General features: G+C 39.3%; 1 protein-coding gene across 1 annotated transcript in view; it reads left to right on the top strand.

The window, feature by feature from the left end:
* Positions 1–11657, top strand: part of LOC134347087 (uncharacterized) — a 136095-nt gene extending 124438 nt beyond the window's left edge. The window contains exons 16-17 of the mRNA XM_063049200.1: positions 2833–2923; positions 8795–11657. Coding sequence (XP_062905270.1) covers positions 2833–2923; positions 8795–8877 — 174 coding nt within the window. The 3' untranslated portion in view covers positions 8878–11657. The remainder of the gene's footprint in view (positions 1–2832; positions 2924–8794) is intronic.
* Positions 11658–14579: the final 2922 nt, after the last annotated feature.

Here is a 14579-nt window from a genome sequence, read left to right as displayed (position 1 = left end):
AGAGTTAGTAAGAGATTTGAAAGTGGGAGGGGGAGGAGGAGATCCAAAATGATAAGAGAAGACAGGAGGGGGAGGGATGGAGCCAAGAGCTGGACAGGTGATTGGCAAAGGGGATATGAGAGGATCATGGGACAGGAGGCCCAGGGAGAAAGACAAGGGGGGGGGGAGGAAACCCAGAGGATGGGCAAGGGGCATAGTCAGAGGGACAGAGGGAGAAAAAGGAGAGTGAGAGAAAGAATGTGTGTATAAAATAAATAACGGAGGGGGTACGAGGGGGAGGTGGAGCATTAGCGGAAGTTAGAGAAGTCAATGTTCATGCCATCAGGTTGGAGGCTACCCAGACGGAATATAAGGTGTTGTTCCTCCAATCTGAGTGTGACTTCATCTTTACAGTAGAGGAGGCCGTGGATAGACATATCAGAATGGGAATGGGATGTGGAATTAAAATGTGTGGCCACTGGGAGATCCTGCTTATCGAAAAGTTGAAGAGCTGAAGAAATTACAGATGGGGAGCAGTGAGAGATGGTTTCACTGAACTCCCGTCGAAGAGAGGATCTAAACTTCCGCCACCTCTAACGGGATTCCACCACTAAGCACATCTTTCCCTCCTTCCCCCCCCCCCCGCTTTCTGCAGGGATTGCTCCCTACGCGACTCCCTTCCCCCCATCCCTCCCCACTGATATCCCTCCTGGCACTTATCCTTGTAAGCGGAACAAGTGCTACACATGCCCTTACACTTCCTCCCTTACCACCATTCAGGACCCCAGACAGTCCTTCCAGGTGAGGCGACACTTCACCTGTGAGTCAGCTGGGGTGATATACTGTGTCCGGTGCTCCCGATGTGGCCTTTTGTATATTGGCGAGACCCGACGCGGACTGGGAGACCGCTTTGCTGAACACCTACGCTCTGTCCGCCAGAGAAAGCAGGATCTCCCAGTGGCCACACATTTTAATTCCACATCCCTTTCCCATTCTGACATGTCTATCCATGGCCTCCTCTACTGTAAAGATGAAGCCATACTCAGGTTGGAGGAACAACACCTTATATTCCGACTGGGTAGCCTCCAACCTGATGGCATGAACATTGACTTCTCTAACTTCTGCTAATGCCCCACCTCCCCCTCGTACCCCATCCGTTATTTATTTTTATACGCACATTCTTTCTCTCACTCTCCTTTTTCTCCCTCTGTCCCTCTGACTATACCCCTTGCCCATCCTCTGGGTTTCCCCCCCACTTGTCTTTCTCCCTGGGCCTCCTGTCCCATGATCCTCTCATATCCCTTTTGCCAATCACCTGTCCAGCTCTTGGCTCCATCCCTCCCCCTCCTGTCTTCTCCTATCATTTTGGATCTCCCCCTCCCCCTCCCACTTTCAAATCTCTTACTAACTCTTCCTTCAGTTAGTCCTGACGAAGGGTCTCGGCCTGAAACGTCGACTATATCTCCTCTTCCAAGAGATGCTGCCTGGCCTGCTGCGTTCACCAGCAACTTTGATGTGTGTTGCTCAAAGATAGTCATCTCATTTGTGTCATGAGTGGTACCAATGATGATTGGACATACAAATAAATGAACAAATCTGCCCTATTATCTCCATCAGTCTTGCTGCAGTAAAATTAGCATTGATGGTTTCAAGGATCTGCAAAGATGGTTCTTCTTCATTAACTGCAAGTTGCCATTTGCTTCAAAGTAATTGAAGTGACACAGTGCACAAAGTCTTAGAACTGCTCTGAAATCCATCATATGTTGTGTATATGAAAAACTTACTTGCAGCATCATCACAGGCACATAGCATTAGCAATACAATGTTCACAAGAAAATACAAATTAAACATATTATACAAATTTATATAAGAAAGGGCACAACTAAGACAAAAAAATAACGAAGTTCATTGTAGTGCAAGATGGTAAAAGTCATGATGTTGCTGAGCTAGTGATTAGGGTTGTAGACGTTGTACAAATGCTTGAAGAGAAGTAGTTGTTCTTAATCCGGGTGGTGTAGGACCTCAGGCTTCTGTACCACTTGCCCAATGGTAGCATGCAAAGATGTTATAGTCTGGATGGTGGGTATATTTGATGATAGTTATTCCCCTCTTAAGGCCCTCGTTTAGGTATTTTCGATGGTGGGGAGAGATGTGGCCATAATGTATTGGGCTGTGTCCACTATTCTCTGCAGCTTCTTAATTACTTGTGCATTTGAACTGTTGTACCACACCATGACGCAACCAGTCAGGATACTTTCAATAGTGCATCTGTAGAGGTTTGTTAGTGTTTGGCGATATGCTAATCCTCCCACTTTTCTAAGAAAGTAGAGTTGCAAGTGTGGCTTTCTTGTGATTGCATTTATGTTCTGGGCACAGGACAAGTCATTTTGCTGAAGCATATTAGGCCTTAAGATTTTTCTTCAGTACTGGTGTTTTAATATGACATTAGTATGACTTTGAAAACTGCCTTGCCTATCCAAACCTGAGTCCTGCCTATGTTTTATGATCCAGTGTTTGAACGTTCCAATTTTCCATTCTAACTCCAGCATTTGATTACTGCCTGTGGTTATTTAAATAGTTTCTTTCCAGTTTTTTGAATTCAAATCTTCTAAAGATTTCTAATGGTACTTATGAAAGCATTGAATAAACTGTAAAATAGCAAAAGTGGACCATAGTGTGATTCAGTACTTGCTTTCTAGATTGTAAGCTTTCAGGATCTCTTCATTGATGTTTCTGGGATTGCAAATTCATGCTTGTCTGATTGATTAAGCTGCTATATCAATTGGATTTAAAGAAAAACTTTGTCTTTTTGCCTGTCAACTTTGTTTTTGATGCACATTAATTATATTACAGATATTTCACATCCTAAAGGGTGATCTAGTTATTACAATATACCGTACAACATACCGTCTCAAAGACGGCGATTACTTCTTCGTACCTTCAGGTAATTGGTCTTTTGTCCTTTAAACTTGTCTCAATGCAAGTTTCACAAGAAGCTGTTTTGTGTAATACTACAATCATCGAAGTTTCAGACAAACAATATATACACATACCCAGTGTGCACATTCTTTCCTGTCATCCCTTCCAATTTAAACATATCGTATTAATTTCTATTTCTATAAACTAAATGGATGTATCAGTCACCAGTGAGTAAAATATCAGTAACTAAAACAGAAAGTTAATTTTCTACTATTGTAGAGTTATAGAGTTTTACTGCACAGATATGAGCCCTTGGGCTCACTGTGTCATGCCAGGTTTTTTGTCTAGTTTTGGATCTAATTAACCAATTCAATTTGGATCCGATGTGACTTAATCTTCTGGACCAGCCTACTGTGCAGGTTATTGTCAAATGCCTCACTAAGTCCATATACAAGCATGTATTCTTTTTAGTTATCTGAAACTCAAATTAGTAATGCAAGATTCTTCCTGCAAAGCCATGCTGATTATCCCTATCAGCCTCTGTCTTTCCAAATATAGGTAAATCCTTTGATGTTGTAGTGTTCACCAGGCTTGGTAATTAGCTTGCAGATGTTTCATCACCAGTTGAGGTGACATTCTCAGTACGTAGTTGTTGGTGTTTCTCTCTTGGAGTGTGTGTGTTTATATAGTCCCCCTGTCATGAGGAGGACAGACGATACACTGGAGACATTCAACTACAAGAAGGGTACACACACGGACCAAGTATTGAACTACCACCCAGGCTGCCACAAGAAAAGCTGCATTCGTACCTATTTAAGAGAGCACAAAGACACTGTAGGACCACTCAATTTCAGACCAGGAAAGAGAAGTATTTATTCAGAGTGCTCCGTAACAACAGTTACCCATGGAATTTCATCAGGAGATGCTTACTAAGGAGAGAAGGTTGCGCAGACCTTACTCAACACACATTGAAACATGTGAATATATCAAGATTATCTCAGAAATGACAGCTCGACTGTTCGAACTTCATGGCATCACAGTCACTCAAAAATTAACTGCAAATTTAAGGAAGCTTGTCTCTAGAACCAAGTTACCTGTAAAGACAAATGACAAGCAATGTGGTGTACAGAATCATCTGTGAAGACTGCAGCAAGAGCTACCTCAACCAGACAGGATGTAAACTCACAACTCGTTTATGGGAACACAATCTGGTGGTACGGAGACGTGATCTACTGTCACTGGTCTTGGTACATGAAGGCCAAGAAGGGCGCCACTTTAGCTGGGACACTGTAGAGGTTCTGGCGCAGGCAAACATGATGCAGGCATGAGAATTTTTAGAAGCATAGTTCTCTTCTGATAACTCTGTAAGCAAACATATTTAAATAGATGCCATCTATGAACCCCTTGGAGCCAAAGAAATGAAAGTCAGTAGTTTGCAACTAATTGCCAAGCTTGGCGAGCACTGCAACATCAAACGCCTCGACCCAAGCTACCAGTATTCACCACCATCCTATGCATAAATCCTGTCCCTTAGAAATTTGTCCAATAATTTCACTGCCACTGATTTAAGGCTCACTAGCCTGTAGTTATCTGGCTTGTCCCTGATGCCCTTTTTGAATGGCCTTCCCTTTGGTCAGGGTACTTAAGGAGGTGGCTTTAGAAATCGTGGACGCATTGGTAATCATTTTCCAATGTCCTGTAGATTCAGGATTAGTTCCTGTGGATTGGAGGGTAACTAATGTTGTCCCTCTCTTCGAGAAGGGAGGAAGAGAGAAAACAGGGAATTATAGACCGGTTAGCCTGATGTTGGTGGTGGGAAAGATGCTGGAGTCAATTATAAAAGATGAAATTACGACTCATGTGGATAGTAGTAACAGGATTGGTCCGAGTCAGCTTGGATTTATGAAGGGGAAATCGTGCTTGACTAATCTTCTGGAATTTTTTGAGGATGTAACTATGAAAATGGACAAGGGAGAGCCAGTCGATGTAGTGTACCTGGACTTCCAGAAAGCCTTTGATAAAGTCCCACATAGGAGATTAGTGGGCAAAATTAGGGCACATGGTATTGGGGGCAGAGTACTGGCATGGATTGAAAATTGGCTGGCTGACAGAAAACAAAGAGTAGCGATTAACGGGTCCCTTTTGGAATGGCAGGCGGTGACCAGTCGGGTACCGCAGGGTTCAGTGCTGGGACCGCAGCTGTTTACAATATATATTAATGATTTAGATGAGGGAATTAAAAGTAACATCGGCAAACTTGCCGATGACACGAAGCTGGGTGGCTGTGTGAAATGTGAGGAGGATGATATTAGCCAGAGAAAGTGGCTCACCTGAGGACTGGGAGAAATTCAGAGTTCAGCAGAGGAGGACAAAGGGCTTAATTAGGAAGGGGAAAAAAGATTGAGAGAAAACTGGCAGAGAACATAAAAACGGACTGTAAAAGCTTTTATAGATATGTAAAAAGGAAAAGACTGGTAAAGACAAATGTAGGTCCCCTGCAGACAGAAACAGGTGAATTGATTATGGGGAGCAAGGACATGGCAGACCAATTGAATAATTACTTTGGTTCTGTCTTCACTAAGGAGGACATAAATAATCTTCCAGAAATAGTAAGGGACAGAGGGTCCAGTGAGATGGAGGAACTGAGTGAAATACATGTTAGTAGGGAAGTGGTGTTAGGTAAATTGAAGGGATTGAAGGCAGATAAATCCCCAGGGCCAGATGGTCTGCATCCTAGAGTGCTTAAGGAAGTAGCCCAGGATATAGTGGATGCATTAGTGATAATTTTTCAAAACTCATTAGATTCTGGACTAGTTCCTGAGGATTGGAGGGTGGCTAATGTAACCCCAATTTTTAAAAAAGGAGGGAGAGAGAAACCGGGGAATTATAGACCGGTTAGCCTAACGTCGGTGGTGGGGAAACTGCTGGAGTCAGTTATCAAGGATGTGATAACAGCACATTTGGAAAGCGGAGAAATGATCGGACAAAGTCAGCATGGATTTGTGAAAGGAAAATCATGTCTGACGAATCTCATAGAATTTTTTGAGGATGTAACTAGTAGAGTGGATAGGGGAGAACCAGTGGATGTGGTATATTTGGATTTTCAAAAGGCTTTTGACAAGGTCCCACACAGGAGATTAGTGTGCAAACTTAAAGCACACGGTATTGGGGGTAAGGTACTGGTGTGGGTGGAGAATTGGTTAGCAGACAGGAAGCAAAGAGTGGGAATAAACGGGACCTTTTCAGAATGGCAGGCGGTGACTAGTGGGGTACCGCAAGGCTCAGTGCTGGGACCCCAGTTGTTTACAATATATATTAATGACTTGGATGAGGGAATTAAATGCAGCATCTCCAAGTTTGCGGATGACACGAAGCTGGGCGGCAGTGTTAGCAGTGAGGAGGATGCTAAGAGGATGCAGGGTGACTTGGATAGGTTGGGTGAGTGGGTAAACTCATGGCAGATGCAATTTAATGTGGATAAATGTGAAGTTATCCACTTTGATGGCAAAAATAGGAAAACAGATTATTATCTGAATGGTGGCTGATTAGGAAAAGGGGAGGTGCAACGAGACCTGGGTGTCATTATACACCAGTCATTGAAAGTGGGCATGCAGGTACAGCAGGCGGTGAAAAAGGCGAATGGTATGCTGGCATTTATAGCGAGAGGATTCGAGTACAGGAGCAGGGAGGTACTACTGCAGTTGTACAAGGCCTTGGTGAGACCACACCTGGAGTATTGTGTGCAGTTTTGGTCCCCTAATCTGAGGAAAGACATCTTTGCCATAGAGGGAGTACAAAGAAGGTTCACCAGATTGATTCCTGGGATAACAGGACTTTCATATGAAGAAAGACTGGATGAACTGGGCTTGTACTCGTTGGAATTTAGAAGATTGAGGGGGGATCTGATTGAAACGTATAAGATCCTAAAGGGATTGGACAGGCTAGATGCAGGAAGATTGTTCCCGATGTTGGGGAAGTCCAGAACGAGGGGTCACAGTTTGAGGATAGAGGGGAAGCCTTTTAGGACCGAGATTAGGAAAAACTTCTTCACACAGAGAGTGGTGAATCTGTGGAATTCTCTGCCACAGCAAACTGTTGAGGCCAGTTCATTGGCTATATTTAAGAGGGAGTTAGATATGGCCCTTGTGGCTACAGGGGTCAGGGGGTATGGAGGGAAGGCTGGGGTGGGGTTCTGAGTTGGATGATCAGCCGTGATCATAATAAATGGCGGTGCAGGCTCGAAGGGCCGAATGGCCTACTCCTGCACCTATTTTCTATGTTTCTATGTTATGAGAATGCAGTGTGACTTGGACAGGCTGGGTGAGTGGGCAGATGCATGGCAGATGCTGTTTAATGTGGACAAGTGTGAGGTTATCCACTTTGGTGGTAAGAACGGGAAGGCAGATTATTATCTAAATGGAGTCAAGTTAGGAAAAGGGGAAGCACAATGAGATCTAGGTGTTCTTGTACATCAGTCACTGAAAGCAAGCATTCAAGTACAGCAGGCAGTGAAGAAAGCTAATGGCATGCTTGCCTTCATAACAAGGGGAGTTGAGTATAAGAGCAAAGAGGTCCTTCTGCAGCTGTACAGGGCCCTGGTGAGACCACACCTGGAGTACTGTGTGCAGTTTTGGTCTCCAAATTTGAGGAAGGACATTCTTGCTATTGAGGGAGTGCAGCGTAGGTTCACTAGGTTAATTCCCGGGATGGTGGGACTGTCATATCTCGAAAGATTGGAGCGACTGGGCTTGTAAACTCTGGAATTTAGAAGGCTGAGAGGGGATCTTATTGAAACATATAAGATTATTAAGGGATTGGACGCGCTGCAGGCAGGAAGCATGTTCCCGCTGATGGGTGAGTCCAGAACCAGAGGCCACAGTTTAAGAATTAGGGGTAGGCCATTTAGAATGGAGTTGAGGAAAAACTTTTTCACTCAGAGAGTGGTGGATATATGGAATGCTCTGCCCCAGAAGGCTGTGGAGGGCAAGTCTCTGGATGCTTTCAAAAAAGAGATGGATAGAGCTCTTTAAAGATAGTGGAATCAAAGGTTATGGGGATAAGGCAGGAACTGGATACTGATAGTGGATGATCAGCCATGATCACAGTGAATGGTGGTACTGACTCGAAGGGCCTACTCCTGCACCTATTGTCTATTGTCTATTGTTCCTGAGGTCCACAGACCCCTCGGTTAATAGAAAGGGTCCATGGCATAAAAAAGGTTGAGAACCCCTGCCTTTTGTGAATGAAGATGAAAAGTGTTCAATTCAGGTATTGTACACATTCTCTGGCTCCATACATGGATTACTCCTTTCCCTGGCTACCCTCTTGCTGATTATATAATTGTAACTGCATTGTAAATCAATAGCTAAGTTAACTGAGCCTATCAGCATTATCAGTATGTGTATTACATACGCTAGTAAAAAAATTTCTCTTTTCAATATTTTTATTGATATATAAATTGCATGAATACAAATACAAAATTCATAAGGATACAAGTAAATAATATGAATTACATTACATTTAAATCACAGTAATATGATCACAGTATCCCATATTCCAAATCAATCATATAGAAAAAAATGATTGAATTATGAAATGAAATAGAATAAAATAGTTGTATTTTATTTAAAAAGATCTACCTCCACTACCAAAATAAGCTGGTTGGTAAAAAAAAAAGAAGAAAAAAGAAAAATACCTTACCATATGATATTATAATAATAATGGCTCAGATCCATACCTTAATAACAGTTCAAAAGATTCTAATATTACATTGCCAATAAATTTGATAGGCTGGAAAGTGGTTGTCAACCCATCCAGTTAATTGTCAAATAAATTTTCAATTAATGTATGAAAATTATCCTGTCTTATTTACTGAGACCTATTTTCTCTTTCATAGGTAACACTTACAATGTTACGAATCTTCAGGATACTGAGGCTGTTCTGCTTTTTACGCAACTGAAAGGAGCCGCAGTTATGTAAACAATGTAGTCAAAGAACAATTTTTGACGCTTGTAATTTGGACTGTATTTCAAAATAGTTTGTGAGCAATTTTGCTTTGAAAATTTGTACACAATGAAGTTGATGTAAGAAACTCATCATTTGTAATAAAAGCAAATAGCTTGTATCATTTATTAGAATAATTGAGTATTATGGAATTTTTGAATTATTGTCTGCTTTGAAATATACCAGTACTACATAGACTTTGCAATTTTTTATGTGTATAATACACTGGAATAAGGACTGATAAATATTGTAATTAGGCTAGAATTTTAAACAAATTTTCAGTAGTTAAGTGCAATCTGTTGCTTTATTTACATAAATTTAGTTTTAACAGCAAAAGATGAATTTCTTTCAAATATGCAGTGGGATTTATTGTAAAATAGTAACTAAACATAAATCAACATCTTAGTGCTCTGAATTTCTGTAGAGAAATGAAAGATGATAGGAATCCAAAATAGGCCCACACTCAGCAAAATAATTTAAGCAAAAACACCTCTGCAGAAGTATATTTAGTTATGTCAATGCTAAGGAAATGTATTCAACAAACTATTATTTTTCTGGGTCTTCTTTCTTTTTGTTGAGATTGTCCAAGATAATTTTTAATTTTTCAGTTAAGGTGCAGAGGAAATTTCTATTTTGAATAGTACATAATGTTGTGAGATTAGTACTTGTATACTGTAGATGAATTATTTAGTTAAGAAAAAAGGATGTAGTGAAACAATTAATAAAAGAAAGTGTTCCCCTTTTTCCTTATTTGTCACAATGATATTAATGTAACTGAGAATCTTAACTGTTTATAATTAGAATTAAACAGTACTCCCCCCTTACTAATTCTCTGTACAGTAAACAAATTAATTTATTTTTCTATCTTCAACTGTCGTAAATGAGTGGAATATTTTGTAAACTGAACTGTACTTGTAACAACTCATTAGTTTTTCTAAAAAAAAATTGACTTTCAAAAACCTGGGGAAGTTAAAAGATGCCGAAGTATCTATGTATAAAATAATGCTTTGTTCCAGCTAGAGAATATTTGCAGGGAAAACAATGTTGGTGCTTTAAAAAAAAAATCTTGCATTTAGAATGAACAAATTATGATTTTTTCTTTTGCTGCTGAACTCTGGAGGTACTTTCATTAATTTGTAATTTTACATCATGATGGGATTTTGTCATGGAACTTCTTCCCCAATTTCCTGCTCTCATCTAACGTTGTTTATTTCCTTGGATGAAACTGACAAACTCATGTCTGTTAACTGGTTTCCACCATTTGTAGCATTAACTCCAATGACAGGCCTACTGTCTGCTCAGGATTTATCCAGTTACATCTTGTGAAGCATGCCATCCTTCATTAACATTTTAAAATTGTATTTACACTGGCTAGCTAAAAATATTTCCTCAAATTCAATGTGACCCATTTAATTATCTCACTAAATTTGCATTCTGTGTCTTAAAATTTTATTTTTTTTCTTCTGATAGTTGTACTACTGTGGTTTTGTGCATGGAGTGACTGTTGGTGTCCAGAAATGGGTCATTAACAACTCGTACAACTGGGAATTATTCTTTGGCACAATGGCATGCTGCATTTAAGAATCCATTTTGTAAATATTTTGATCTTTTTCTCAACTTCATTCTATATTTTTTCCAATTTTTGTTTTATTTTATATCTCACTCATAACCGGAATGCAGATTATCATAAGCTAGATCTCTGCTGAGGCATTTATTAAAAAAGATTACTATTTAAAACAAAAGAAATAAAGCGAATCACTTACTTTCAGTTACCTTGTCCATCTAGATCAACCCATTCAAATGGAAAGGCTATGCTATGTATGGAAAAGCTGACAGGTTGGATATGAAACAAGTCTAGGAGCGAAATGCGTGGTCAATGCAGTGGGCATCTGACTTCAACCATGTGCCATAATTTCACGGTGAAGTGTGCAGGTGCAGAAGTAATATATGCTTAAACTTATGAGAAGCATCTTGCGCAAAAGGCAAGTACATTTTTGGCTGGCATAAATTGTCCATGAGTTCTGGATGTACTCTAAAATGCCTCCTGTTCAAAGGACAATTAAGAGCTAATTACATTAATTAGTCTTGAGCAACATGACTGGATCATCATAGGATGGCAGGTTTCATTCCATAAAAGACGTTTATAGATCAGAAGAATTTTTGTAATTATCTGATACATTTGCCATTACCAGTATTTAAAATTTATAAGATTTTGTTTAATTATTTGAATTTAAGTTTTCCAGCTATATTGAGCAGGGCTTAAACTTATTGTCATATGAACAGATTAGGTCTTGTGCCATTAGTTCAGCTATTGTATGTAACTGCTGTATGAATGTCCTGTTTACAATTGCAGGATATTAGTAATTAGAGGATGTAGAATGAAGATATTTACCAAAGAAAGTAATTCCACAACAATTTTTTGCCTTTTATTTAACTGGTAAAATTACCCATTTGAATATCAGCAAGTCTGGTTTATGTATGTTTATCGTAAAATATTGAATTTTCATGTTTACTCAGTGATATTTGGGGCCATGTCTTTCGGTGTGCTGTGCTACATGTTTCTAGTGGTGAATTGGCATTTGGATTCTACATCAGGCTAAATGAGGTGCAGTAAATAAAAATAGAAATCTGATAAAGGGTCCCAGGCCTGAAACATTAACTGCTCCTTCCACACGCTGCCTTACTTGCTGAGAAGTCTCTTTAAATTTTTGGTTTTATTTTAAATCTGAGAGGATCTGTGAGCCCACTGATTTTGATGATAGTAAGAAGGTGAAAAACTGTTTCCATTTCAGTTGATTTTAATTTAAAATAAAAATACAATCTTATTTTTTCAAAGAACTTCTGAGGCTTTTAGTAATATTGGGGTTTGCCTGACTGCTTATCTATCAATCCACATATTGCAACTGGCAATCAACTCTTGATAGATCCATAGAACAAATAAATAAGGTTGTTACTTGATTCTACTGAACAATTCATTAAATATCCCATTTTCCTTTAATTATGCTGTTAATTTTCCAGGGCTTAGTAAGCAATTCCCTGTAGGAAGTGGGCTGGATGCAATGACATTAATTTTGTGATGATTTCATTTTGAAATAAATTTGAAAGGATATATTTAACTTTAATAAGTGACTCACATATTTGAAAATAAGGGTTCTTGTTAGGAGATGGAATTCAATAGGCAAGGAATGCCCGTAGCTTCAAGTCTGAAATAAAATTGGCTGCATGAATTTTAAATGTTATCATTCTTTCATACTAACTTTTTCTTACCAAATTACTCCATCTAAATCAGAGATATGTTGCCTTGTATTTCTTAGGTACAAGGATGATGGTGGTCTTAAATCTGGTGGAAGACTCAGATTGAAGCAGGGAGAGGTTAAAAGATGTCTGCAATTATCCCTGCCAGCTGATCTACAGAGGATCTGAGGACTTGGCCAGGGACACTGTCCAGGCTGGTTCACTCTGGAAGACTGATCTTGGGTCTGCAATGGTGTTTGGGTTCAGGTGCTGTGGAGGCTGTAGAGGTGACTGATGACATTCCAATACTCTTCTGTTCAAAAGATGTATAGTAAGGGGTGCAGTGTTGTCAATGCTGCCTGACTTTGTTCTGTAGCCCATTATAACATGTAAGCCCTGCCACAGCTGGCAGCTGATCTGGGACTTGGCTTTGCACTGGTATTATCTCTTGTCATCCCTGTTAGCTTTACAAAGATTGTATCCCTATTTTGTGTAAATGTCAGGGTCACCCGATTTGAAACATGTTGCCCTAGACCAATAGGGAGTGGATCTCCCAATCCATCCATGCTTTTCAGTTTGGGAACATTTGGATTATCCTCTTTTATTATATATTATCCTCAACGCGTCTTCCTCAACACTCCTACCTCAACTCCCCTGTATTTGATTGCTGAGCAGTGGAAATACAAGAGTATTCTATTACTTTAGTCTTTTTAGAACAGTGCCCTTAACCTTGTCATTGAATCTCTTGGTTCCAGTCCAATGCAAATTTTTGGTGTTGAATTTTGAAAAGATGAGCCACCATACACTTTTAGCACTGTCCAATTCCCAAAATTGAACAGGAAAACTTGGATTACATAATTAGTTTGTATCAGTTTGTTAAATTATAATCAAATGTTTTAGTCAGAATTTTATAGAACAATATTAGAATAGACTGAGCATATTTGAGTAAACTGGTTAATGTTCTTGACCAAAGGTTTTTGGAGTTCAATGATAGTGTGCTTTAATTTGATTTGTGTTGTTTTGAATGAAGAAAGCTTAATGCTTTAAATGCGTACCAACCAATTATTGGAGTTAATCTTTTTCTATGCATAGATATCTTTATTTCTTTCTCAAAGAAATCAGATAACTGATTTCTCCTGTTTTTGGCAGTTTGTTCTATGTGCTCAGTGGAGAACAGTGCTGCAGAACACAGCAAGAAAAAATATTACCAAAACATCATAAAATGAATTAAAGTATACAGTGCTAGGAAAAGTCAAATAAAGCAGGGCTGTCAGTAATTGTAAACAAAATAGTGTGAGTGAGATGATTGAAAACAATCCTACCAAATTCTTCAGCATTGGATCCTCTCTGCCTCAGCCAAAGAATATTGTTTCGAAACAAAACAAAGCTGCCTGAAGAGCTCAGTAGGTCAGGGACCATCAGTGGATAAAATAGGCAGTCACCATTTCGTGTTGAGATCCTTTGTCTGGACTGATGAATCCAACATTGATTTGAATTGAACTTAAGATTTCACTCCTTTTATTCTCATAAGATAACTTGTTACTTCAACTCGCCATCAGGTGGAGCACTTAACTAATCATTGCAGTTCACTGCTTTTTGCTCAGAAAGTCAGATGTTGTTCCAAAGAAAACCTTTGTAGGGCAACAACAGCTCTGGAAATTGAATACTGACTTAAAAGAGAAAGCATCAAAGCAGCCAGCTTTGTTATTATTCTCAGTTTATTGCTTTATAGGATTCCTGACATAAACATTTATAGACATAGGTGACATCCTTGAGATGATCGATTTTTATAAGTGCAAATTAAAAGGCATAAAAAGGTGGCTTCATAATCTAACAACTTTAAGTAGCCTGGACATTTCATATTTCCAAATATAGAATCAAATAATACAGTCTGGTGCTTCTGAGGAAGTGCAATGCTTTCTGAAAAGATTAAACTGACAGTCCCTTCAGCTGTACTGGAAGAGAAATAAGAAAGTATTCCAAGATGTTATTTCTAGTATTTATTCCTAAATCACCAGCACCTTTTAAAAGAAGATTTGACAGTGAAATGATTTGAGATGTCTTAGTGAAAGGCCTATATAAATTAAAATATTTGTTGAACCATTTCTGTGGCATTTGCACAATAAATTATTCTTTTCTCAGTATAACTAGTGCTGTTGTGTGATATGTTTTAAGGCTCCAGCCTTAGGCACTTTGCAAAGGGTACAATTTGGGCTTTGTCAGATCTCTGACATAATTAGAGATGAAGATTATGTCTAGCAAGCAAAGGCACGTTTCTAGAAACAAAAAAAAAGGTGAGTCAGTTAAATAAAAGCAGAATGTTCAAATTATCCAGCAAATCAGGAAGCATTTGTTGAGGGAGAAAGCGGGTTAATGATTCAGATCAGTGAGCTTTCATCACAGCTGAAACAGTTTAGCTTCCTTTGAAAAACACATAACCCACT

Source organism: Mobula hypostoma, chromosome 5 (assembly GCF_963921235.1).
Source record: "Mobula hypostoma chromosome 5, sMobHyp1.1, whole genome shotgun sequence".
In the NCBI taxonomy this organism is placed as follows: Eukaryota; Metazoa; Chordata; class Chondrichthyes; order Myliobatiformes; family Myliobatidae; genus Mobula; species Mobula hypostoma.
Note: the sequence above shows the minus strand (reverse complement) of the source record. Positions and strands in the feature narration are given on the sequence as shown.